At 40.0% G+C, this 27,213-nt stretch overlaps 1 protein-coding gene across 6 annotated transcripts in view; it reads right to left on the reverse strand.

The window, feature by feature from the left end:
* Positions 1-27,213, reverse strand: part of TTC7B (tetratricopeptide repeat domain 7B) — a 142,293-nt gene that overhangs the window by 70,513 nt on the left and 44,567 nt on the right. For 5 of the 6 annotated variants that reach the window (XM_044435634.1, XM_044435633.1, XM_044435636.1 and 2 more), the window contains 10 exons: positions 27,078-27,156; positions 25,014-25,186; positions 22,228-22,291; positions 19,306-19,443; positions 15,859-15,942; positions 13,456-13,560; positions 8,767-8,884; positions 8,524-8,581; positions 4,462-4,534; positions 2,632-2,792 (listed from right to left, as the gene is read on the reverse strand). In XM_044435634.1, the coding sequence (XP_044291569.1) occupies positions 2,632-2,792; positions 4,462-4,534; positions 8,524-8,581; positions 8,767-8,884; positions 13,456-13,560; positions 15,859-15,942; positions 19,306-19,443; positions 22,228-22,291; positions 25,014-25,186; positions 27,078-27,156 (1,053 nt within the window). The remainder of the gene's footprint in view (positions 1-2,631; positions 2,793-4,461; positions 4,535-8,523; positions 8,582-8,766; positions 8,885-13,455; positions 13,561-15,858; positions 15,943-19,305; positions 19,444-22,227; positions 22,292-25,013; positions 25,187-27,077; positions 27,157-27,213) is intronic. The other variant, XM_044435638.1, reaches the window with a different exon arrangement.

Consider the following 27,213-nt stretch of genomic DNA (forward strand, 5'->3'; position numbering starts at 1 on the left):
CGGGGGGTAGCCACTTTAAGTGGTAGTCCTACTTGCCACCAGCACATGACCTGTGATATGGTCGCTTGGAGTTAATGTAACCTTCGGGCCAAGGAAAGTTTTGCATTCCTACCCTAAAGTGTTGTTCCATAAACCTAAATGGTTTGTGGATATAGTCATAGGACCAAACCACAGTTAGCCCAAACTGTAGTTTGCAAACTAGCACCAAAGTGTGATTTGTTATCTTAAGTTAGCAGCCCTCATGAACAACAGTTCATTAGGTTGTCTATGTATAAACTTATCATTAATCATAGTTGGCACTATGAACAGTATCTCATACTGCAAATTCATACACTGCTAGTAGAGTGCTACCAATTTTTTCTGTTCTGCGTGTTCTGTTCTGATTGTACAAACAGTTGAACAACTCGCTGCACAATGGGTTGTGCAAGCAGAATACACAAGTATGTGCACTGTGGGTTTCACAAGAGTTATGTGTGACTGGTTGCACAATTATAATGCAGAACTGCTTGTGGAACCATACTTGTGCAAATCTGTATTTCCTCTTGCTCACAGTTCAGCATCTAGTTTCCATGAATGCAACATCATTTGCGCAAATGGAATATGATGGTTAAATATCGCCCAGAGTCTAAATGGAGCAACTCTTTAAAGTTGGCATCTGCTGCTTCAACAAGGCACAAGCACTATGAGGACTCATATATTCCCTATTTAGATTGCAGTTACCAGTTGCGTGAAATTCCAAACCTTGGTGGAACCACACTCAAAAAGGAATTTCTGTCTGTCTGTCTGTCTGTCTGTCTGTATTTACTTACTTACTTACTTACTTACTTATTTACTGGTTTACATTTTCATATCTGGCCATATAGCAAGAGTTATCCAGAAAATCACAAAATAAGTTACAATCAATACAAACGAAGTGATACAATATAATGAGGTGTTGAAACAACTCCAAATTAAGATCAAGAAGCAAAGATGAAGGCCCTTTAAATCTGCATAATAGTATCAGTGCCTTAGATTGATATTATTTAGAGATGTATGGCAGGACAAAATATTACTAGTCTGATTATGGCAATGGACTTAAATAGTGAGAAGCACATAGAAAAAGAAGAATCCAAGAGCATGCAAACTACCAGCTTTCAGCTTGGCTTATTGGCTCTATACTGAAGAACCTGGCAGTTAATGTAGACAAGAGTCAGCACATAACTGGAACTCATCTAGTTATACCTTTAGCATATTGAAGAACTTGACTCTACTTTGTGGGACAGTTAGTATTTACAGAAACAATCTCAGGCAAGACTAAAAACAACTGTACCTTAGCTGCCCTTTTTCAGACCACTCAAGCTGTTTACAGGAATAAGGAATCCAAGGAAAACAGTAATGTTGATGAGAACCAAAAATGATGCAAGTGCCATGGGAATGTATTCCTATTCTGAAGTTATAGCTGTACTGAGGAACCTTAATTTTTCTGAAATATTTGAAAACTATGATGGAAAGAAAACACTTAACTGATTTTTTTTAAACAACCAGTCTTTTCTTCTCCTTAGGGACTGAAAACAATAAAAGCTGAAGTAAATCAATATTCCTGGCATGCCAACACAACATATTAACTGAATTAATTTTAAAAGCTACATTTGACAAATGTCTACTTGATGCGGGCTTTGGAGACAGCTATTTCTCCATGGGCAGCCCAATCCCATGGCTGCTAGGCAGCATCTAAAATGGCTACACAGAGTCCCCATTCTTATGTCAGAGCAGGCACTTCAAGCTTGAAGGACCTTTCCCTCAATCTCATAGCTGCCACAGAAAGATCTGCACTAACTAATTTTCAGAGATTACAAATGTGACCTCAGAGAAGGCAGTGAGTGCGTGTTCTGGAGGGCAGTTTGGGGAACAGAGTTGTTTCAGCACAAAGTAACCTGCTGGTGCCTCAGTCTCCTCCCCTTGCCAAAGCATTCTGCAGGGTGCGAGGAGCAAGAAGGCAACTTTCACCTCTGTGCTCCTACTCTGCATGGGATGCCTGTAATCCTTCAAGAATGGAGGGGTGTAGGCATCTGGATTGGACTGTGCCCTAGGATAACTTACTTACTTTGATCTTCTTCTGCTCATCAGTAATAAAAGAAAACAACTAAAACACTAGGTGACAACTAAGCTGAGAAAATGATAGAGTGGTTCATTTTCCTATTGTGAAACAACAAGTTGCTTCCCTTCTCTCTACCAATCGTAAGAGAGGCTGCCAGAATCAAAAGATATAGCCATAGGCCACGGTGGATTTAGTCCCCAAAGCAACAAGATAAGACGAGCTATGACTACATCAGCCTCACGATGGCAAGATTATGAAACTTCCTTTAATCAAATAAATGCAAGTAACTTGCAATGCCATCATTTTCATTGCAGCTAGAACATATAGCACAATGTCTCCCACAAACTGGACAAATACTTCAAAATTAAGAGCTCAGGAAGCAAAACATTATGCAGTTATTCATAAAGTTTCTAAATTTTAGTAGACATGGAAGGAGGGAAAAAGGCAGAGCACAAATGTATAAGCTTAAAAGTACATGAACAGTTGGATAACTTCGGTGATTAAGGTCTATGTCATCAGGAGCACAATGATGCATGGAAATGAAAACTACTTACATAAAATTTTCTGGGTATTCACTCAAGGCCATGTCTATGATATTCAGAGCATCATGATAGTGTTTCTGAGCTGACAGCAAGAGGGCAAGGAGATGCAAGGAGTTAGCATCGTCTCCTTGAAGTTGGAGAGCCTGGCGAACATAACCCAAAGCTTCTGGTATCTATTTGAAAGAAATGCTGAAAGGAGTTATTACCACCACACATACCCATGCTGAATGTGAAGATTATGACAAAACAGGAATGGAATACAACTCCAAACATATATTCATACTGGGGGAAGCACTTTTATCTGCCCATGGCAGGACAGCATCACTCAGAAATTAAAAGTAGCCAAAGCACATGAACTACCCTGCTCAAATCAGTTTCCTAAAATAAACTTTAAAACCTTCCCTGTGCCTTGCAAAGGCAAAACAGCTTGGTATGATCTAAATGTATGAAGTGCAAAGAACAGACCTTGATGTTTCAGGCTTTGAGATTCTGGCAGCGTAAAATGTTTCCTTTTAACAAAACAAAACACACAGCTTTGTTGCATGTTATAACTGGGATGTCCAGAAGCCCGCAGGGAACAAATATAACTTTAGTTGAACAGGATCCACATTTCTGTTCGGCCCTTACTAGTCATTGAAAAATTGTCCTAATCTCATTCTCTTGCCTAACCTCTCCCCACCCCCACCCCACCCTAAAGGAGGAGTTTTATCTTGTTTCTGAAGTCATGCTGAATTTAGAAGTGCTTCCAAACCCAGCCTAGAATTGAGGATGAGTCTGACTTTGGAAACTGCAGCAGCAGAAACTTCAGTGGTGACCACTGATTCAGCAGCATTCCAGGCCTTTCAGCAGCTCCAGCAGCTGCCACAACAGGAGATGGGTCAACATGCTATCACTGGCATGATCACAAAAGCACACACACTTTCTTTACCTTGGTCCTCTACCGTAAAATTCCTTGGGCTGTAGTCAGCATAGCAGTATAAAACTGTTTTAGTACAATAGGAAGCATTTCATAGCAAGCAAACAGGATGCCAAGGCACTGAATCACATTTTGGGGTGGGGGTGTTTAGGGAAAAGAAGTTTGAATGTGAGATTAAGACTCAACACTTCTGGACTATGGATGCTGAATGCTTGCTGAACATGCATCCAGGCCCCTTAAAAAAACCTTCATAAAAACAGACTCTTGTTTACAAGGCAGAAAGCACCTGCAATTACTCCTACTTCTCTATAAACCAAACTAGCAAGAAGATGAAAAATGAATGTAGGGATACAGGCAGAAGTGATGTTACGGAGTGGCTCAACACTTTCATCTGTAACACTGAATCTATGAAGGCTATTTGCCCCACCACTTTGCTGAACAAAGGTATACCCTACCCCATCTGACCCTTCTGGAGTAGCTGGCTTTGCCCACCTCTGTTTTACCTCCTGGTGCATACCCCCTAACCAGAAAACCCTTTCTTTCTGAAATCAAATGCCATCTATCCATACAACCCTTTTTTTAAAAAATAGTGATCTTCTTAGGATGCCAAGCCCTTAAAGACAGGCAGAAACTTTAGAGCATAGGTAAATCAGCATGTGCTTTTTTGGGGAGGAGGGTATCCTGTGGTCTTGAGCCCCAGGCCTTTTCGGCAAATAGTACCAGCCCTCTATACAGAGCTTACCATTAGCCAAAATACTATTGGTTATTGGCATTTCTGGTGATATTCAGGTAAAATACAGACTCGGATCCCTTAGCATTTTGCACAGAAACATGAACACAGCAGAACACAAAAGTAATTTAGCTGACCACTGTAGTTGCTGCCATAACCAAATCAGCTTTAAAACCATGTCAATATTTAAACTAACCTGACGAGATATAGCGAATTGCAAAGCTAGATAAAATGCTGCCAGGTGATCAGTTGGAGATAAAGTATGTGCCCTGAAAAATATTAAAGATATTTAGTCCATTAAGACACATTAAAAACCCAGATTCTCCTCTGTAACTGCCAGTTTATTTTTCATTTCTATTTATTAATTACCACTTATAATAATAAAATCTCTATGTGGTTATATTGCAGTTTAGTGAGAACAATGTGCTTCCACTGCCACTGCCTATCTCACTTTCCTGTAACTAATCCACCAGTGGCCTTTGCTCCTTAGCCTTTTTCTTCCCTTCTAATATACTTTTAACAACAATGGGTTTAAGCCACTGCTACAACCACCAGCTTAAATATTAACCACAAGGATCATATAAGAATCTCTGTATTTATTTAGTGTATACTCTTATCAGAAGTGTGCTGATCAGGTGGAGATGCTGAAGAACCTGAGTAGGGGATCTTTTGCAAGCTGAGAACCAAATTCCAATTGGGAAAGGTCTTGAGGAGGGGGTTAAGGTGACTGGAGAAGAAATATTGTATACATGTTCCCATAGTCTTCCAATTAAACTCATCACTGATTTATGTCTTTTGGTCATCTCTTTTTCAGTACTCAAAGACAGGACATTGTTTTTGCTGTTTCTAGGACTTATTTAATAAGACAAATGGGCAACAAAGTGGTATTCATATGAATAAATTAAAAGAAGAGGTTACTTCCTTCATAGACAATACTGTACAAAACCAGAACCAGAACCAGTCATAAGTAACTTTTTTCTTTTTTAGTGCCACATGTATATGAATATATAGGTATATATGTGCTAAATTAAGAAGTAATTACGAATGTACTTTAATACATTCATACCTGCAAAATTTAGCAATTTGCAACATCTGGAAAGAACAGCACTTTCACCATTTTGCCAGGGATGTTATCGGGTGCACATTATGGTACAAGCACAATATGCACAACAGTAATAACACCCTCTGATGACAGGGAGGGAGTTTCTTCTGCTCCACGGTCATGAGTTAAGCAACATTTACTATTTTGTTCCCATTTTATCAATTGAATTAAAAGTCTGATTAAACAGAATACTCAGGTCCATAATGGGATACAGAGATTTTTCTCTCGTAGGTTTCAAAAATCCAGTTGAAGCTCGGAATGACTTAAAGTGGTTAGCATCTGGTAATTACCCAGTGATCTACACCACATCATCCCTTGCAGATCTCTGTAAACACTCCAGAAATAACTCGGATTTAATACCACTTGCACAAATGCCTGCAATGGTCCAAGAGGTGACAGAGAGGATGCCATCTGTGATAGGATGGTGTATATATACAACATGGCTAAATCTGTATTTTCCACTGATGGAGGGTCATGACTTGTGTCAGGAAGAAATTTCTTCTGACATCCTCAGAGTTCAGAACACAAATAAGGTTGCCTTGTTCTCTAGCAAACACTGCAGCTTTATTTCCACAGCACTAATTCTTTGTGTGTTTCATAAAACTGGACCTACAAGTTCCTTTACACAAGTGCATTAGTAATAATTCCAGGATAGTGTTTATATGGCAGCCCTTTTAATTCAATTTTTCCCAAATGCATTTCCTGAGTGAAACACACATTAATGATTACGCTGCTGAATCCATCAGGTTTATAATGTAATGAAATGCAATATACTGATGCATACTGAGAAATAGAATTAGCTTGAAAGGTTGTGCGTGCTTTTTCATTTGTGTTGATAATGCAAGCACATGGCAGAACCAATTGTGGAAGAAGTGGAAGGACGCAATGCCATTTAGGCTTGTTTCCCCCCACTCTCCTTTAAAGTCTGGTAAGTGCATTCACACTTGTACAGCTCTGCAAAAATGCAGGGTTTCAAAAAAGTGCAGTTACTTGAAGCTATATAAGTGCATACTGAAAAAGATTCATCTGTCTACCTACCTTCCTTCCTACCACCTGAACTTAGGAGAAGAAACAGAAAAGAATCCACATTGTGTCTACAAAACACTTTCTACTGCTTAAGGTCAAAGGAAATGTTACAGAAAAATGCTGCAAAACAGGTTCTGCAGTCTTGAAGAATTGCAAGAATTATAATAGTGCTAGACTAGAACTCAGTAGCCAATGGAAACTGCAATCACTGGAAAAAAATCATAAAAGTGGCCTGGAAAAATCACCAATGTTGGAGGAGGAATAGCAACAGGACTAAGAATTATGGATTGTGTTGTGTGCTACATGAGTAAGACAGAAGTTACAGTCCCAAGATCAAATACTAGCAGGGATCAGTCCTGGCCCTCTTCCAGGGCAATCATACATAGAACTGTATCTAATGCTGATCATGAGCATTGGAATATACTTGAGCCAAAACTCCTTTCTGCTCTTTCTAGCCTGATAGTGCTAGCCTGTGTCTGGGATCATGATTAGACAGAGTGGGCCACTGAAATGTCCACTAAAGAACCAGGAGATTATTTCTGTACTACATTTCTGTCTTGCCTTCAAGCCACAGTACATGGTCGGTGTGGTGTAGTGGTAAGAATGCTGGACCGCAACTCAGGAAATCTGGGTTCTAGTGAAGCCCAGTGGTTGACTTTGGGCTAGCCACTTCTTGGCCTAAGCTACCTCACAGGACAGAATGTGAGGACAGAATGGAGAAGAGAACCTTAAAAGCTGCCTTGTCTTCCTTGCTTGGAGGGAGAAAGGCAGAATATAAATGCAAGGTTGTAACAACAACAACACTACCCCATTCCCCTTTTATCCCCAGAAGAACCCTGTGTGTAGGCTAAGCTAAGAGGCTGACTCAAGGTCACCTAATGACCTTCATGGCTGAGGGGATTTGAACACATATCTTTCCAGTCTTAATCCAACCTTCTAACTTACACTATCAAGTGCAGCCCCTTAGGTGGATACAAGCAAAGCAATTATTTATGTCTCAGAGAAAAACCTGTAGGACTCTTAGGAGACCAAGAGGAGAAGAACTGAATTTTCTCATGGGGGAATCAGGGAAGGGAAAAGGAGAGGAAGAGAGCAAGAGAGAGAGAATAAAAACAAAACCAGAAAATGCATCCAGGTAAGAAATATGAGAAGGGATGAGGAAGGCAAGAGCTGCTGTCTTCTGACTTACTTTCCTTTAGCAGCTCTAGAGGAAGGCAGAAAGTGACTGCACATACATCTAGCCAAGAACATTACAACAACAGCTTGCAGCTCTGAGAAACTCTGACAGTCTGGAGAATGCCTACAGTCAGGTCAGGGAATGATGGATGAAGTACTTGCCAGTACTCTAGTACTCCAATATAAATAACCTTTATACTGTTGGTGTGTATTATTCCCCTTGATTCTTCCATCAGGAGAAATAATGCTAGAATAAATAATCCTATTTTTACATTAGTCAGGTGAAGGGTTTAGAATTGTAAAAAGAGGCCCGAGATTGCAGAGATATATTTAAGCAGTTGCAAGTAGTGGTTAAAGTTATTAGGATATTTCACAATAGCTGGAAAAATAGTAGACTATTGTGTGTAACCTCAAGTTTTTAAAAGGCAGATCTGGTGGTACTAATAAACAATTTTAATCATCAGGCTTACCAGATGCAAAATTCATGAGCCACAAGCCATGGTGAAATAATAGCACTTTCCCATAACTGTTTTGAGGATAAGAGGGCTTGAGTCTCATGGCTTAATATCCATTGACTGAGTCCCATCAATCTAATGTAACAATGTAAATAACACATATTGTCCCATCAGCTTTTGGCCTGCTATTCAGAGCTGTGCTTTCTTTGAGAAATTCAGATGAAGTTACTCTTTAAACAGATGTTGAACAAATGTTATCTACTATCTGATAACAAAAATATCTTTAATAATGAAATAAGAGGAAATCCTTTGGAATCAGACTGGATTTGCTAGCACTACTTGATGAAGCAAATGTTAACGCAATATGTTCTGTGCTCATGAAAGCATCCCAGAGGTAAAATCCACATTACATAATGATTTATAAATATCTTCTTTTAAAAAAATACACATAAGGTTTTTCATTATGTACAGCTGAATGAAAAGATTAACACCCACTCACCTTTGAAATGCAAGGAGAGCCTTTCGTTGCAAGACCTCTTGTATCCCTCGCAAGGAAGCTAGAAACAGGATTTAATTAGTAATAGTTAAGTAGAGGCTTTCTGCCATAATATATTCTTTTTAAAAACTTGCATTGTGAAAACACTGCACACAAAACACATCACTTTTATTGTTTGACATATTTCTTGATGCTGTATATCACTGCCACTTTGCCCTTATAAATGGATGTGTGCAATTCACTTACCATCTGTAGCTTGAAGGCTGTAAGTCAGTCCTAGGGCCAGGAAACCTTTGGCTTTGAACTCTGATGTTTTGTCCCCCACATCAACCACCATCCTGGCAAACCTTTCTGCTTCTTCTAACTGAAAGTAAAAACACAGATTTTTATTAACTAGTGATGGACATAGACCATCTGCCAGGATACCTGAGCCGGCATCTTCTCCTTTACCAGCCTGCCTAATTATTGATATCATCAAAGGTCATCGTCCTGTTGACCCCATATGGACAGATGGCTTGACGGAAAACTACCAGAAGACCCATCAGTGTGGCAGCCCCATTTCTATGGAATCCTCTGCTTCTGCAGGTCAGGACGCACCAACACTGTGCTGTTTGCCGAAGTCATTCTTGTTCTGGGAAGCCTTTCCTTCTGACCAACCATGGCTTTAATGTTATCTTGTTTTTAATGTATTGTTCCATTCTTTTCCCTATTTTAGTTTAGCACTGTTTACCACTCTGGAATCTGCTTAGATACGGAGTGGTATACAAATACTGTAAGTAGGTCAGTCAGTCCACTTGATTCAGAATGGGTTTGCTTAAATTATATTAATTGGACTGGTTAGTCCAAAAATAATCCAATTTCAAATAGTGACCACTAGGCCCTGTCACCCTTCCAAAGACATCATCAGTTCTATGAAGGGCTGCAAAGCCTTCCAGCTTCTCCTCATGATCATGAGCCTTTTTCAGACAGCTCGCTTTCACAAACCTGTCAAAGGTACGCAACATCAACAACATTTTCAATACTCCCTGTCATCCCAGGAATGCTCTGTGGGAGGGCCTGAGTATGCAGGACAGAAGACGTCATTGCAGGAGCATCTCAAATGGATATGGCTAGAACTGGGCTATACTGATATGATGGGTAGATCCAAGCAACTTGTATTTAAACTCCTTTTTTCAGACACCAACTTGTCTCTATATAAAGATTCAAACTGGTTTGGTGAGTATCTAGATGGGAAACAGTCTAGAAACCTTGTGTGCACCTTCTCAGTTTCTCTAGAGTCAATGGTGAGAAATGTCCATTTTCTATTTTCAAGGAGTCTATAATACCATCACTGTATAGGCCAGTGGTGGCAAACCTATGGCACGTGTGCCGCAGTGGGCACGCAGAGCCCTCTCTGTCGGCACGCAAGCCAAGTCGCCCCAGCATCCGCGCATCGGATAACAGCACACATAGGGGCCATGCGCATGCTTGGAAAGGAGTAGAGGCTCCAGATGATGACATCACGAGCCGTGAATCACTAGCCATGACTTGTCCAAGCTTTCACATGGCCAGTCAGTGCACTGCCAAGGATATATATATATTTGCTTGAACTGGCTGTGAGTTGTTTTTTCTAAACTAAAACTTCAGTATTCAGGTTTTATTGCAGTGTTGGCACTTCGTGATAAATAAGTGGGTTTTGGGTTGCAGTCTGTCACTCGGTCTCTAAAAGGTTCGCCATCACTGGTATAGGCCATAGACCAAGAGACTGTTCAACACCCAAACCCAACCAAATGACCCATTTGTTCAGTGCAACAAGCATATTTTCTCAGCATGTCTACTGAAGCAAAAAAGAAAGTCAGGTGGCTTTATCTGGAACAGCAGTACTCTGAGTAGTCATCTGTGTATTCAGTCAAATGGGCTTGGTGCCAGAACACTGGCCTATTCAGGAAACTTCTATAGCTGAGGAAAATTTGGAGGGAACTTGGCCCCACTGCTCTGGTGTACATACCCCTAGAAGGATTCTAGCTATTTCCTCAGTTGAAACCTACTGCAGCCTCAGCACTGAGACTGACACCAAAGTAGGGACAGTGTATGAGCTGTGTGAATGCACAAAGGCCACTCAAAGAAATACAATTACAGGGTTTCTTCTTTGTGATCGCTGTGCATTGCACATATTGGTGAGCAGCAAAGTTAGTTACTGGTAGCAGGTTATTTATTCAGTTAGTTATAGCCCACTTTTTTTCCTTATAACAAACTCAAAGCAGCATCCACCATTCCCTTCCTACTACTCTCAATTTTATCCCCACAACAACCCTGTGTGGTAGGTTGGGCTGAGTGTCTATGACTGGCCCAAAGTCAACCAGTTACTCGAGCAGGGACTAGAACCCAGATATCCTGTGTCCCAGGCCCACACTCTTAATCACTACACCACACTGGTTCTCACAAGTTAGTGTCCTGCTACCAGACAGGGAATGAAACAGTGTGGAAGATCCACACATCAGATCCATAATGGCTGACAAATATCAAGCATTTCAACCAGGTGGCTGCTCTCCTTTCTCAAATGTCACAGATATGAAGTATATCCATGGCGTGAGTTGAGCTCATCTTGTATCATAAACGTCAAGGCCATCTAGTTCATACTCCAAAGTGATAGCAAGGCTCACCCATGACAACTACCTCTGCAATGACGCTAGTATTCCTTGCCGCTTGCCACCGCAACACACAAAAAAGCAATGGGGCTGACAAATGGCCTTGATTTATATACCGCCAAAACTCCTTGAAAATCCAGAGTATAAGAAGTAGATTCAATTGCGGTAGGAGGAGAAAGAAAGAAGGGTAAGAATGCAATGTCCTGATTCACGACTTTTGGCAGAAATATGGTTTATCAAGATGAGAAGCCATGCAAAGTGGATCTGCATGCAATGCATAGTGTCCTGCACCAACAAGCTGATGCAAGAGCCACCAGAAAGGCAATTTTCCAAGACATGAGAGGGAAATCTGTTGTCACAGCAGTTCAGATGACTTAACAGTAGAATAAGCAACACACTCCAAGTCAATTAGGGGCTGAATGCCCCCCACTCCCCGCCGCACAAGTTTGTACAAATACCTTAGGTATCTCAACCGACAAGGTGGTCAGAGTGCTAGAGCAATACAAGCTTGGGAGTAGCCTGCAGACCAGTCAAATACTTGATCCTATAATTTGTGTTTGCTGTGGTGCAAGCATGGACAAGAATACATCAGATGTTATTGTCCATGGCACCAACATCCATGGACAATCAACTGAACTCTTGGTGGTGCCATGGTAAGTCATCAGCCACTGCACTAGGACCAGAAAGAGAGCCAGCAATGGCCTCTGGTGAAGGCTCAGAAACTGTAACCAACAGTGTGTAGTCATGATAATCACAGCAGATGGAACTTGGATAGCAAGGATAATCTTGGTAGCATTAATCCAGTGTTTCCCTTCTACAGCTGAAGTGCAACTCATCCTGAAAGTAGTTCTGTCAAGGGTAAGGTTTAATGTTTACTCCAATCTGAAAACGGCAACTGAAATCTGTATTGGGGATACTTCTACATGTGGAAGAATTCAAGGACCAGTAACCCAAGAACAGAGAATCCGAAGATCTCTGATTGGGAGATTGGTGACCGTAAGAACTGAGAGATCCACCCCAGTGAACTGTCCAACTTAAGTGCCAGAACCAGTGATAATGATGATTTATTACATTGATTAATATCCCACCTTTTTTCCCCTTGTGAGGAACCCAAGGTAGTTTACATGGCTTCATTTTATCCTCACAACAACAATCCTATGATGTAAGTTCGGCTGAGAGTGAGTAACTGGGCCAAAGTTACCCAGTGACCTTTGTGGACAAGTAATGGCTAGAACCTGGATCTCCTTGATCCTAAGCCAACACTCTAACCAGCACACTACACTGGCTCTCATAATGCCTTTAAAATCTCATTGCCTGATAAAGATATAAGTGATCTAGAGTCGCCCAGAACTTGTTCTATAAATCAAACTCCAAGCAGTAACAGTGAATTAAGCACTGGAAGAGGGACCAGTATGCTTGACAGTACCATTTGTACTGAGACTCTGTGAGTTCGTGCATTTTAATAAATAATATTGATCAATACAACAAACTTCAAGAATAATGAAGTTGTTGTTACATTGTTGTAATAAAAATTGTTGCTGTTATATGTCTTCAAGTCTTCTGACATATGATGACCCTATGAATGAAAACCCTCCAAAATGTCTTATAAACATGCAATATAAAAGCATATTTTTACTTTTTAAAAATTGCAGCCTCAACTTCCCCAACTTACATATGCTCATTCTTGAGATGCAGAATAATTACAGTTTAGATCCCTCAACAAAATATCTTCTTTTTTCTTTTAGCATTCTCCTGCACAATTGTCTGCCTATTTCCAACCTTAACCAAGTTCACCATCTCTAGCAATTAGTCATGTTTGAAATTCAGCCCAGGGACATACTGCAACTTGGCAAAGAGCATGAAAACAGCAGACAATCACAAGGATCAAATCTCTCCTTTTAAAAGAATACTCCTTTCATAGAAATTTGACATTTTGAACTGTCAAAAACACTCACTGTTGGCTGGATCCAATGGTGTCATTCCAATCTTGTAAACCTTTTACCAGTAGCAGGAACCCTGTTTTTATCCTTGCACAAGTGTCAAATCCAGTACATTGATTCTGTCTGTGTAAGCTGGTTTACAATTTATTATGGCATAATTAGATTAGGTGTTCCTTGAGTTAGTTGCACTAGTTCTGATAGCAAGTTTTGCAAGAGCTACAACACCTACTCTTGTAAGCTCTCCTCTAGCACAATGTTGGATATAACACAAAAGCTAAATGTAAATGCAAATAATACTCTTTTTTAAAGCAAGAGTATGTGTGTGTATATATATCTTTGCAGACCTGTTTTTTTTTACTCACACTTACCCAGTGTAGAGATCCCATACATAATTTGGCAGCAAGAAGTGGGATTGTAGGGTCATCCGGCTTCAGTCGGATACACTCTTTCAAGACTTTCACAGCTCGAGCAGACTGTATGAAAAGATGTCTTGAGATAAGTCAACCAGGATAGTAGAAACTAACAAGTATTTCACAATTTGTGATTTTAATCTCTTCTAAGCTATAACAAACTAATGCCTATTTCAAATAAAGCAATATCTCAAGCAAAGAAATTGGTTTAATTCCATGACAGGATCAGCAGTTATAAACCGTGGGAGAGCTTTTCAGATAATGCAACAGCCAACACACACTGAGCAACGCAACCGGCTTCGGAAATGTGGCAGGCTGAATATAAAGCTCTGGAGGCACAGAAGGACCAGAAAAATGTCCTTACCAGACAAAGGAACAGTGCCTCAAGATACACGCTGCAGTTAAAATATGATGAAATAAGCTAGCCAACATGCAGAATAATCTACTAACAAGTGAAAATCTACCAACTACTCATTGCCTCTCCCTTGACTATGGATTTTTTCCAGTTCCCAGCCTGGCTTTTGTTTACCTCTCTCCCATTAGGAGCAAAGAGGCGGCTCTTCAATAAAGGAAAAAGAACAGAAGAAAAATATTTCAACCAGGTAGCCAAGGGAGGACATATCTAGTGTTCCTCCTTACTGAAAAAGTACTGAAACCAACACAGCCTCTGAGGTAAAGCTTGGAGTGGCATGCTGGTAGGGTTCACCTGTTCAACAAAAAAATCATTCATAAAAGGTTGTGATTGCTTGTTGTGTCGTATGAACCCAGTTGTGGGTACCGTAGTAAGGACCAAAGGTTTGTTGTAGGGTTTGTTCAGCCCACAATAGACTGCAGTGTTGTCTGAACCTGGATGGCACAACTCACACTGCAAGCTACATTGCTAGAGTGTCAATATCCGCTTGGTCCTCTTGCCAAATGCTAACCAGTGAATGCAGCTGACAGCTGCCACAAAAGTGCCCAAGCAGCATGTGGGGAGCTGCTGTCGGACGGTTCTCCACTCCTCACTACCCCTCCCAGTGCAGCCAGTGTGGAAGAATTGCTGCCAGCAACTGGGCAAACACCACTGACAGCAGCTCTTGGGATACACAAGTGGGGAACAAAGAGTTGTTAGGGTTATTATTCTCCATTGTGCAAAGAAGGTTCAAGCCCCAGCCAGCAATGGGTCAACTTCCAGCCTTGGCTGGGGCAATGTACAGTGGGCTGCCTGCTGCAAGGATGCAGCAATCAGCCCCTACATGTTGCCCCGGGCAAGTCTAGGGCCAGTTGACCCCATTGCACTTCAAGGCAGAAACTCTGTTTGCAAAGTGGGAACAAAGGGACAGCCATGCCAGCCTGAAATTGGTTCATGACCACAGCTGTCATGAGACTTGGTTTTCCCATGGTTTCCACCTAGATACTGTTGGGAGCAATGGCAGGCAGCAAAGTACCCAAGACAATCTGCAGTAGAGGCCCTGCTCTGGGAACCCTCCTTGATGGATATTAGGAGACAGAACACCTGGAGGAGGGCTTTCTCTGCGGTGGCGCCCTGGCTCCCTAGAGTGGTCCACCTGGCACCGTCATTATATGCTTTTCCGCGTCAGGTCAAGACCTTTCACCCAATATTTTAATGTTTAATAGATTTTAATTATCTTTTACTTCAGTCATGGGTTATTAGTTTTATTATTGTTTGGGGTATTTATGATATTTATATTGTTGCATTTATTGAATCTGTTGTAAGCTGTCCAGAGACACATAGTGATTCGACAGGTTAGAAATATCCCAAATAAATAAATAATAAATAAATCAATCACGATAGCCTGTTGGGTTCATCAGGAATGCCAGGTGAGCCAATCATCACACCTGTTTTTAATATGTTTTAATGTTGTTATTTATATATATATTTAATATGTTGCTTTAACATGTGGTTGTAAGCCTCTTAGGAAGACCTTTTCACAGTTATAGATGGCATATAAATATGCGCATAAACAAAAAACAAACAAACAAACTGGTTGCTATTATGTGTGAACCCACCCACAGATGGAAACCACAGCTCAGATTGGGATCTATTTTAGTCCATCACTGTTCAAATACTGCTGAGTTACACTTTAACTGAAATGAGCAAAGCCATTTGCCCTCTTTTAGTAGCATGTTTAGTCAAATACAGAGCATGATAAAGATCTTGGCATTCTGAAATTATATTCAGCTTTGCATTGGGACAGGATAAATGGCTTATAATTCTTAGATAATGAACAGAACTACAGTTGCTATACTGCACCTAACTGCAGATGTCTGAGGCATCATTAACCGAATGTGTGCAGGACTGCAGCCCACATGATTACCATTAGCAGCTGTCAAGAAAACAAAATCTGTGGAAAGACCTACTTTTCCTGCTGCCATTAAGGACAGTGCAAACTGATACCAAAGATGGAATTCTTCAAAGGCAAACTTCATAGCTCTTTCTAAGCACTAAAAAGAGAACAACAAAAATGCCAGTTGTCAATTATGCACACTTTTCTAAATTGACAATATTGCCTGCCTGTATTACCTGCAGGCAAACAAAATAAAGATGCTTAAAAAGCACATTGTTTTTTAAAAGTGCTATATCAGTGAGCTACACCTTAAAGACCCAGTACTTTTGGGCAAGGCACACAATGCAAATAACAGGGCTACTTTTACATTTCGATGACTCACAAAGCCTGCATTGTAATATAACAAGGAAAGTATTTTTGTACAAATTTTCAGCTAGCCCACTTATTTCTCTTATTACACTATCAATTCTCTTGCTGCATCACTGTAAGTCCACCTATCTCTCTGGTCATAATTCTTCCCTTTTTCTTGCCACCTTCTTTCTGCATCTACACAGATCAGTATTCCCAAAAGCAGAGAAGGGTTTGGCAAATGTACACATGTATGCATACATGTCTGAAGGAAGGAAGGAAGGAAGGAAGGAAGGAAGGAAGGAAGGAAGGAACATACTTGTAAAGGAACAGAGAAAATGTTATGAGATGTGGATAAAAGAAGAGGTCCTCTCCTCTCCTTGTACCATCACTCTCTCACACACACAGACATAGAGTTGTGCTTTTTTCTCTTCCTTTTTCTTTCTCTCTTTTTCTGTATCACCAACCACAAGTCTATCAACAGCCCAATCCCTCTTTCTAAGGTAAGGTCTCTACCAGGGCTGATATATTAGGATGAGGTCCAATGCTGACCAGGGTACCTCAAATAAATGTCTCAATTTTATTTTGTGAGTAGTATCTTTTCTGTGTACACTGCACACCAGCATTCATTTGACCAGATCTTTGGGATGAAGAGAGGTCTGGAAGGCCATCACACAATGGCTCAGATTCATGCAGTTTGAACAGGTCACTGCCTGTATCAGTCACTTCATGTTCATGCCTGGTCACTGCTTTAAAACTCAGAGGGATTATTCTCAAAGGCAGCCTAGTCTCCCATGATTCCCATGGCCTTGATTAGAGAGGCCACGGTAGGAAGACCACACTCTGAACTATGTGGCGAACTGCAAAAGCTGGCCTGTATGAATTGGCTCTCTTATCACATCATACAGCTTCCAAAGGTTGTTGTCTCAGATTCAGAAGAAGAGATGGAATACCAAGCTTAGCTGAAATACCAAGGCCAACAGACCCAGAAATAAGACAGGATCTAAAGGAGAACCAGACACATTTAAGATCCAGGAGAAACTAAGCTGAGCATTCAGAGATGGCTGGGGTGGATTAAACATCATTGAACTAAGAATACTTCAAAAGCCTGTTTATGCTGTGATCTCATACATGTCTATGCAGAAGAAAGCCTGAATGAATTCAGTGGGACTTACTCCAAGGTAAGTGTATATGCAACTGCAGCCTTAGAAAACATTTGGAGATGCTTAGTAGAAACCATATAGGACAAGACAACAGAATCCCAGTTTTTTAAAAATCGTATGTCTGCATGCACGGACACATGCGTGCATGGACACACACGCACACACACATGAACAATCTGCTCATATATAGTTTTTATGAGATAAGCTAATTACAAAAAGACAGTGAAAACATTTGAGCTGGCTTTGCATATGTGTTGATGCAGAAAGACAGTGAAAACATTTGAGTTGACTTTTTCCTTAACTATGCTTTGAATCATTATGGTGATTCTCATAAAATAAAAGGTCAGGCATATTATGACTCACTGTGGCAGGAAAAGCACAGAAAGCCTATCAAATTAACATGGTTTAAAAATCTTAACTCTTAGCTTTTAAAAAATATTTTTAAATTGTAAGCACCTCTATCATTAAGTTATACCAAAACCAGCACTTTAAATTGTCCCTGGAAACAAATAAGGTGCCAGTGATGTTAGTAGAGTATGGTAATCTATGTCCTAAAAAAACTGGCTCCAACTAAAACCCACTGATATTTCTAAACACTTTTAAAAGGTTTCAGTGTAGAGCATGTTGCAATAATACAGTCGAGATATACAGTTTTGTATTAACACAGCAAAAATTGTGTAACTGGTGCTCCAATGGGCAAAAGTACTCCAAATGGAAACTAGCAAAATAATTTCTGTCACCTATCCCTCCTGGTTCATCAGAACCAAGGTCCTCAATATGGTGCCCAAGGGCTTTTCCACTTACACTCACAAAGGGCATTCAAAAATTGTTAACTTTTTAACGTTTCCCTTTTCAATGTATACACATGGATTTGTAGGAAATATACATAACTTTCTATCAATTTTTAGCTGTCAAAAGGGCCCAGAGCATCTATTTTGCCTTCCATTTGTTAATTTCCATGAAACAGATAATTAATTTAGAAGAGTGTGCATGTCAGAGAATATTAAAGACTGCTCTAGTATAAAACGTATCTGGGTCATCAGCTTCTCAAAAGAAGCAACTACTGGATAGTGCCAAAACTTACTTTTAAAACCAGCATTACCCAGTCATTAGTTGAATTGGACAATCCCCTACAGAGACATTGCAGGATCTAATACACATGAAACAAGTCTTCTGTTTTTTGCTGAATAAGATGCTGCCTGCCATTTACAAAGATAATAGGCAGATGACAAAGCAGAAATCCCCTATTTGGCATTTTGTGATGCTACCCACAGAGGTTTCTCAAATTCACAAAAAAACCCACAGATCCAAAAAAGTTGGGGATCCCAGCACTGGAGCACAAAGTTGGTTCACTCTGATAACCATGTTAAAACTGAACAAAATTGAACAAACAAAAATAAATCACACCCATACAGTTGTGTATAGAGAGACTTGTATGCACATATATGTATACACACACGCACACATGTATGTATGTACATGTGTGTATACATAATACTATGGACTGGCAGTAGGGAAAGTCATAGAAGAAGAAAGCAAAGACCAAAAATGAGATGGATTGACTCCAAAAAGGAAACCACCGCCTTGGATTTAGAACAGATGAGCAAGACTGTCATGGATAGGACATTTTGGAGAGCTTTTATCATAGGGTTGCCATAAGTTGGAGATGACTTGACAGGACATAACAATAATATACAACTAAATCCAACTATTTAAGTTCAGGCATGTTCTATTCATAAAACCTATACCCATCTAGCTACAGATGGTGTTTCCTGGTGGTGACTATGAGTTTCATTCCACACCTTGCATTGACAGCATACAACAACCATTGCATACAAACCTGTATTTCCCTTCTCTCCATCAAAATTGGTTACTATTAGGCAGTATTATAACAGAATGTTCTATATTATGTTGAACTGGCAAGTTATTTTTTCATGCATTGCCAGCCAAGTAATGTAATTTAGGTGAGCTCTAAGGCTCAGTTTTGTTGTGCAACTATCATAGCTTACCTCTGATAACATTTCATATTGACCTCTTCTTCCCAAGGCAATGGTAAGCAAGTCATAGACTACAGACGCACTTTGCAAACTGATGATGCGATCATTTCTGTGTTCAGGTATTCTGCTCAGTACAGCATCACGATTAGCCTGAAAAGAAATGAAATAAATAAATGTCACAATTGTCCCAGGCTGGATGTTCTCAGAAACAGCAGGGCACATTCAGACTTTTCTTACTTTGATGATCTGACTGTTTTTCTTAAGGGCTGCTGCAGCACAAATACAAACAATTCCTGAAATGGGAGATTTATACAAACGCTGGAAATGGAAAATATGTAAAACAGAATATTTTCCATTTTATCTCCACAAAAAGAATAGTAGTATATATGGTGCCTGTTTATGTACCTGAAGGCACATTACTGAATGAAGAGAAAACATTAAACAAATTAAACAATGTGTTTGCATAATTTTAGATGTATATTAGTGGATAACTGAATTTTGAGTCTGGTTTGGGAGAAGAACATCATGCATTTCAGATTCCAACACATTTTCACTCTGTGATAACTATCTGCCATTTTAGGCTCTGAAGCTTTCCAATAATTTGAATAAATAAAAGCATAGTAATTGGATGCCAGGAGATAGATTTTCCAGTGGTAGGTAGAGTGCTGAATACAAGGCTTTATGAGTTTAGCTACCACCTCCAGCCTTGAAAATAGATTCCCACAGATCTAGTATATTATTTCTTTTGAACAAGATCGACATTTCCTTTCAACATTGCATAACTGGACAGCTCAAAAATGTGTGCAGCAGCAAACACCATAAGGACAGCATCAGCAGCTGTACAGATTCCTTAGAGTGTGTGAAGTGCCCATCTGAAACCTGAAGACGAGGTACAGTAAGAGGATGGAAGGGAACTGCTTTGATTTGTTTTATGCTGGCAACTAGTTTACAACTAGACAGGGAACTGAATCAAGCTGTACACTTATCCTCACATGCTGCTACCAGTATAATCGTAGCTGGCTGGACTTAAAAACCTTCTATCAGCAGACTGCCACTTCTTAGAAAGACATGAGAATTATTCAGTCTGTGCGTATTCAGACATTTCTCTTCTCTCCTGATGCACATGTGAAGACCTTGCCGAGATTTTATCTGTTGGATCACTATATCTGGCACCCAGGTCATGGGTTGCTTGTCTCAAAGGCTTGGCATTAGGAGCATTGAGCTCAGAAAATCTTTCAAGAGACCATGAACTAAACTGAATTTGGGCTTTTCAGCAGGCAAAGTGTGTGCTCTACAACCAAACCTTGGCTCATTTTCATGTACATGAGCTCGGCTCATGAACACCTCAGTTCACAACCAAATCAGATCACGAACAGAAATTTCTGATAAATTTTTCCTTGGGTCACAAACTCCACATCGGGTGACAATCACAATAGCACCTGCCTCCCCACATAGTGCACCTGTTTCAAATTTTTGTGATTAAAAAAAATAGTTACAGAATGGATTAACCTTATTTACATTGAACCTTATGGGGAAATTTGAGTTGGCTCACGACCAATCTGTGTCATGACCAGAGTCCTGGAACAGATTAATTTTGTGAGCCAAGGTACCACTGTATTAGTAAAACATTGCATAGGACAAAATAACACTAGGAGTGGACACTTATACTTTTCCCTCTCAACATGCACAGCCTAAGAGAGACCAGAGCTATATATGGAAAGATCCTGCAAAAATACTAGACTATACATTGAATCCTTCTGTGGAAATTGTGGTGCAAACTCCAGCAATGGTTCTTTTTGTCACTGCCACTCCTTAGCATGTCCCTTCTTTCCTCGATGAACTGACTGAGCAAGGACGAAACAATGCCATGTTTAAATCTCCCCTGACAAAACAGATCAACCATTTACTTCTTGCCTTAAAATGTGCACTTGTTTTCTGCTGCTCCTTTGCAGCCAGCTCTCGCCTGTTTGTTTGCTTGCCTCCCACCCTTGAGATATGACCTCTGCATCAAAGCAGACTTGCAGATGGAAACCCCTGTCTCTATTACTGCCCTTTCTTCACATCCAACTCTCTCCTGGTGAACACAAGCTTTGAATCAGGAGATATCCACCTCTAATAATCAAACTGATCCTGATCACCTGCCTCCCTAAGAATGACTTCCTAATGGACTTAGTAGAGGCCTTGTAAGTGTAAGAACTAGCAAGAGCCTGCCTATGACATGACAAGAGGGCAAAAAGTAAAGTAAAATCAATACCATTTTTGTGATCAACTGCTGCAAAGGGAAAGAGTGAATCTACTTCTTCAACAGGGTCCTTAAGGCCTTAGAGCCCTGGGCCATGTGAAAATGATAAGGAGAAAAAAGGGGGGAAATAAAGAAATGAAGAAAATATTGAAGAAGGAGACGATGACAACAAAGAGGAGGAAGAGGAGGAAACAAAGAACCTCAGTGAAAGCACAGTCCAATGGATAACAGCTTCCTTGAACCTACAAGAGTGGCAGTCAAAGAAGAAACTGAGGGGTGAGTGGAATCCACTGGATCGTTCATATTAGATGTTTGTGGGAGGGCTCTAGCCAAAAATTCTTCAGCTATAGCAGCTTACCAATGGAGGATCCATGAAGCTGCAGAGTCTGAATCTGAGGCGCACAGAGAGAACACAAAGAAAACTTTCTATGGGGAGGGGAAGGTGTTCTCTGTATGCTGGTAATAGCACTGCTTAATTTATAAAAGGAGTGGCCCAGGTAACTATAAGTTCAATGCATTAATTAGGTAAAGGTATGGGCAACCTACATTTGCTCAGTGGAAAGCTACAGCACTCTACACATGCTCAATGACATATTCAACATCTATTATCACTGGAAAAATGAGAACAGCTACCCCAATGGTAAAAATGCAACAAAAATTATGTTAACTTTAATGAAAGCTTGCTTACTTACCATAGATTCACTAATCAGCAGCAGCAAGAGAGCTTCTTCCGTGTTTTCTTGAGGACAGAAAATGCTGTTAAAAATTGAGTATTCATTACCTTAAAAATAACCTTACTCCAGAATAAATGACATACAATGATTAACAGTTATGCCAAATAATGTGTATGAAAACCAGTTCTGGCTTTCATGGCAGCAAATCAAATTATTGGAATAAAACAACTTTTAAAAAAGATACTTCAAAGTGTACCAGCACTGCAGTAATTAGAATTAACCAACAGATTAACCAAACTTGCTATTTTGGCAACTATAAATAGTCATATTCGGCACAAGTACAAATGCTGCCGCCACCTCCATACTTTTGCATTTATAGCAATATTCTCTTAGCGGCCTGAAGACATTTTCTCCATAGTCTTCCTATTGTTGCATCACCGTACCTGACATTTTAGCTACTTTCCCCCCTAATTTTACTGAATCAGTATTAATCTCTCTCTTTCTCTTTAAGCAGATCTGCAAATGCACCTTTAACATCACTGGGAAAGTGGAAAGCAGGCTTCAACAAGAGAGCTCCTAAGCTACACAACGGATTTCCACTGCATTCCTACAAAGCAAACAAGTAGCTCTAAACATGAAGGTGGCTCGCCTGTTCCATCCACTGCTAAATGGCCAGAGGTAGTGTTGCTACAGTGCCAGTTCCTTTTATGGAGCAGGTGAGTGGTTGTGGGAGGGCTGGAAGCTCAGCGTTGGTGCTTCCCATGTTCAAACTCTAGCATCTCCCTTTCAAAAACATAAGATGGCAGAAGATGCAAAAGGCCTTTGCCAGAGACCCTCGAGAGGTGCTGCCAGTCAGAGTAAACAATACAGGGCAAGACAGACAAACAGTCTGACCTGGTAAAAGGCCACTCCCTACACCCTCATTTTTCGTGTCTCTTCTCACTTTTCCAAAAGATTAAGAGAGTTCAGTGGGTGGAGCTCTAAAAATCTGCATAGATATTAAATGTAGAAAATGAACTTTTTTATGTAAGAGAAAAAGTAAGCACACCACAAGAACGGCTCCTTTTCCCCATTGGAAATTAAGTTCAAGGAAACACTCCCCTAATATTCTGCTCTATGCATAATTCAGTACATCAAAAAGTCTGATAAAACAAAATCCACTCCACTTACCATGCCCATAGTGCTAAATGAAAGCAAGGGCAAGTGAACAGTGAGTGCATTTAAACATGCTCGAAATGAATTTTTAGTTTAAAGGCAGAGGAAGAGCTTGGAACTATTCCTCCTTGGCTTAAAGTTACCATATTTTAAAATCTCCATCCAGCACAAAGTGACATAAGTGAGTAAAGGTAGAGGCTCAGCCCTTGTAATATAAGGCTGGTTTATGCAACATTTTCTGATTAATCCTGAGGGAAAAAAAATAAAGTTTCAAGTTTTTCTTCATTGCTAATGAGAGCCTGGAAGCATTAACATTTTAATTGCTCTCCTATGATTCTGAAACAAAGCCTAGGAAATGACATATACTAATTATCATCTTCAGCATTTGGAAATCTTTATATAAACAGTATAAAGAATTGTTTTATCCTTTGTAGTCCAATATTTTTAGAAAGTCTACTAACTTTAAATGCTGTTATCTGCTGTTGAAGGAGGCAGCAGAGCACAAAAATTAACATCAACATTTGCTGCAGTGATAATAACTGGAATCCAAAGATCTGAAGGTATTGTCGCTTCACAGAGCTTAGGCATCAAATTCTAGCCTAGCCCATTGCAAGGCTCAAAATGGGTAATACTTCTGAGAGTCCAAAAGTTTTTTAAAAAGCCATTTCTGACAGCTGCTCACACTGAGGCAAGTGTCCAAATGTCCACAATTGTTAGGCCTGCCAGTAAAGACACTTTTATCCTAACTTGTTAAGCAAGTGGAGAACTCAATCTGCTGCTCTTCATCAATTTAGGTCATTGCAAGAGCAAAAGCTGATGATGAACGCTTACATAATTAAGGTTAAGTTGTTGAAGTACTTATTTTGAAGCACATACAGTACAGATCATTGCAAGCATTTCTCCACAATGCCAGTATAACTTTCACATTTTAAGAGACTTTAAAAAAGATATTAAGTCCTTAACAGGAAGGTTTTGGGAATCAGCCATCAGGTTGCCTACAGTTTGCATATTAAATCTTTCACACACCTTGGGTAGATTTATGCAACGTGGCTACCTACCCTACAAATAAGCGAGGCAGTGCAGGTTGTTCATGGAAAAAATACAAGATGTACCTGAAAGATGATCAGCCTAATTTTGGGCCATCCTTCCCCTTCTCTTTGATTCTTCTTGAGGGTATCCCAGGGTATTTTGCAGTAGGGCCCATCTTGTCTCCTTTCGCCTTACTGACCATGAGCCCTTCTGCACTTGATATGTCTCTTTCCCTGCCCCTTTTTTCTGAGAGATCCCTTTTTGTAATCTCTCAGTGTCAGCCCCTCCAAACCGCACAAGCAGCAGAATGGAGGGGCCATCACTGATTCACCACCTATTTTTGTAATTTTGTTTCACAAATGTGAGCAAACATTTTCATACATGTAAAAAAGAAAACTTGTGCAAGTGCAGAGCTGCACACTTGCATTGGTTTGTAATGGGAAGCATCATGGCACATACATACCTTAAAAAAATTAATGCTATCCACCAAGGTGATTTTTTTCTCCACCTGTGTCTTACACACATAATGACTTGCTTTAAAGTTTATTTCCAATGTAAATATTAGTCCAATGTAAATATTAACAATACCAACAACTCATATAAATTAGATAAAAACGTACTTTTCTCCAGAGTATACCCGTGGCCTTCTGCTAAGTGCATAAGTTTTAGTGTTTGCACTTTTCCAGAGAGGATCGTTAAGTGGTGATTGATGGGGAGGATCATCCAGTGGGTTCCAGTAACTCTGTTCACACATGCCTCGTAACAAGATTTCAGCTAATTGCCTCGCTATGGTCTGTTAACAAGGAAAGACATTTGGACCTAGTCAGTGGTGTACAAAACCACGATACAGAACTAGGAACATTAGTAAATTCATGTAAGATTTTACCCATAAACAGAATGTAAAGAATAATGCTTCATTACTGAACAATAATATTGAGTACAACAATAACAACAATATAATATATTTCAACAAGGAAGTGTGCCCTCAATGTATCATCAGTGGTATGTTTCTTCATTTATTTGTCTCCTCCTTACAGCAGTACACAAGATGACTTGCATAAAACATCAGTATAATGCAAAACACAATATAAAATGCAACCACATTCCCCAAGAGAATCCCCAAAAGTTTAACACAGTAGCAGATAAAAACATGTATACTAATAACAAACTCATTCTTGAAATACCAATACTTAAGGTAGCCAAAAGGCCACTATCCATGCACACAACAGACTTCTGGGAATTCCAAGCTATGCAGAAGCAGAATGAACTTCAGAAACAAGTCTAATGTTGGGACAAATAAACCAAACATGCACAGTGGACAAAGAATGCTGACTAATTTTTCGGGGAGCAGTGGAGAGGTACCTAGAAATAGGGAAGGAGAGAAAATGGAACAGAGCAACTGAAAACTTGACTGGGAAAACTCTGCACCAAACTTTTCGTTGCAGTTCCCGCTTATCAACATTCTAGTGGCTGGTTTACACATAGTACTAAGTCATGATTAGTGCTGCAAACACAACTAAGAACATGCCCCAGTGAAACTCCAGCTTGTCTACTCTCAAATCCTTCTCTCACTAACATGCTCTGGTTAGTTTGTTTTAAAAGTAAAATCTCTGCTTAGTGTGTAAGAAGCCAGAGCTCTCTTGAAAGCTAAACTAAATGCTAGGAAAATTTTCCTCCTAGTATCACAGGAGAAGTTGTGGGTGTGCAGGCCAAAGGCTTAGCTCAGGCTCAATTCTTGCTCATGGGTTTTGCATTGTGTGCAAACCAGTTCAAAATACATTGATCAAACTTCTTCTCCACATAATTTGCTCTAACTGTAATTTACACATATGTGTGTTAATCAGTACTTCCATTTTCATACTGTTTCTATTTTTGAATTATGGATACGGTCACCAAACTACAATGCACAAAATATTACTACATCACAATCCTATGCACTTTTACTCAGAAATAAGCCCCACTGTGTTTATTCCCAATTAAGCATGTACAGGATTGCAAACTTAATTTTTAATTTTATTTATTTATTTATTTGGGTATTTTTATCCAATCCAATTATGTTGCGCGTCTCTAGATGGCTTACAAACAGAACACCCAATAAATACAGTGGTACCTCGGCTCACGAATGCCTCAGTTCATGACCAAATCAGGTCGTGAACAGAAATTTCATAAAAATTTTGCCACAGGTTGCGAACTCTGCATCAGGTGATGATTGCGCACGCATCCGCCTTCCCTCCACGGGGACGATTGCGGTCATGCTGGGGGGGAGATGGCCACGATTGTACCCGCCTCCTCCTCAGCACGCCCGTGATCGCGCCTGTCTCCCCCCACCCCCCTGCACAATCGTTGTGGGGGGGGGGGGAATGGCTGCGATCTTTGTTGTTCTTTGCCACGTTGCTTCAAATTTTTGTGAGTAAAAAAATAGTTGCAGAATGGATTAACCTTATTTACATTGACCCTTATGGGGAAATTTGACTTGGCTCATGACCAATTTGGGTTATGACCAGAGTCCTGGAACTGATTAAGTTCGTGAGCCGAGGTACCACTGTATATATAAACCCATAATAATCCCTGACTGAGCATAAAACATAGTTAAAAATATTTAAACATTAAAATCATGGAAAAATAAAAGGTCTTGACCTGGTGCTGAAAAGCATATAAGCATATAAATGGTTATAAAAACTCACCATGCGTAGATTTTGTGTAGTTCTCGTTTCAACAGCTCTTAGAATCTCTCTAAATCTACCAACACCTCTTGTCAAGTTCCTGTACATATACACAGAATTCAGTAATATTTCCAACCAATACTTAAAACATTAAATT

The sequence above is a fragment of the Varanus komodoensis genome, unplaced genomic scaffold (genome assembly GCF_004798865.1).
Source record: "Varanus komodoensis strain SLA01 unplaced genomic scaffold, ASM479886v1 scaffold3, whole genome shotgun sequence".
In the NCBI taxonomy this organism is placed as follows: domain Eukaryota; kingdom Metazoa; phylum Chordata; class Lepidosauria; order Squamata; family Varanidae; genus Varanus; species Varanus komodoensis.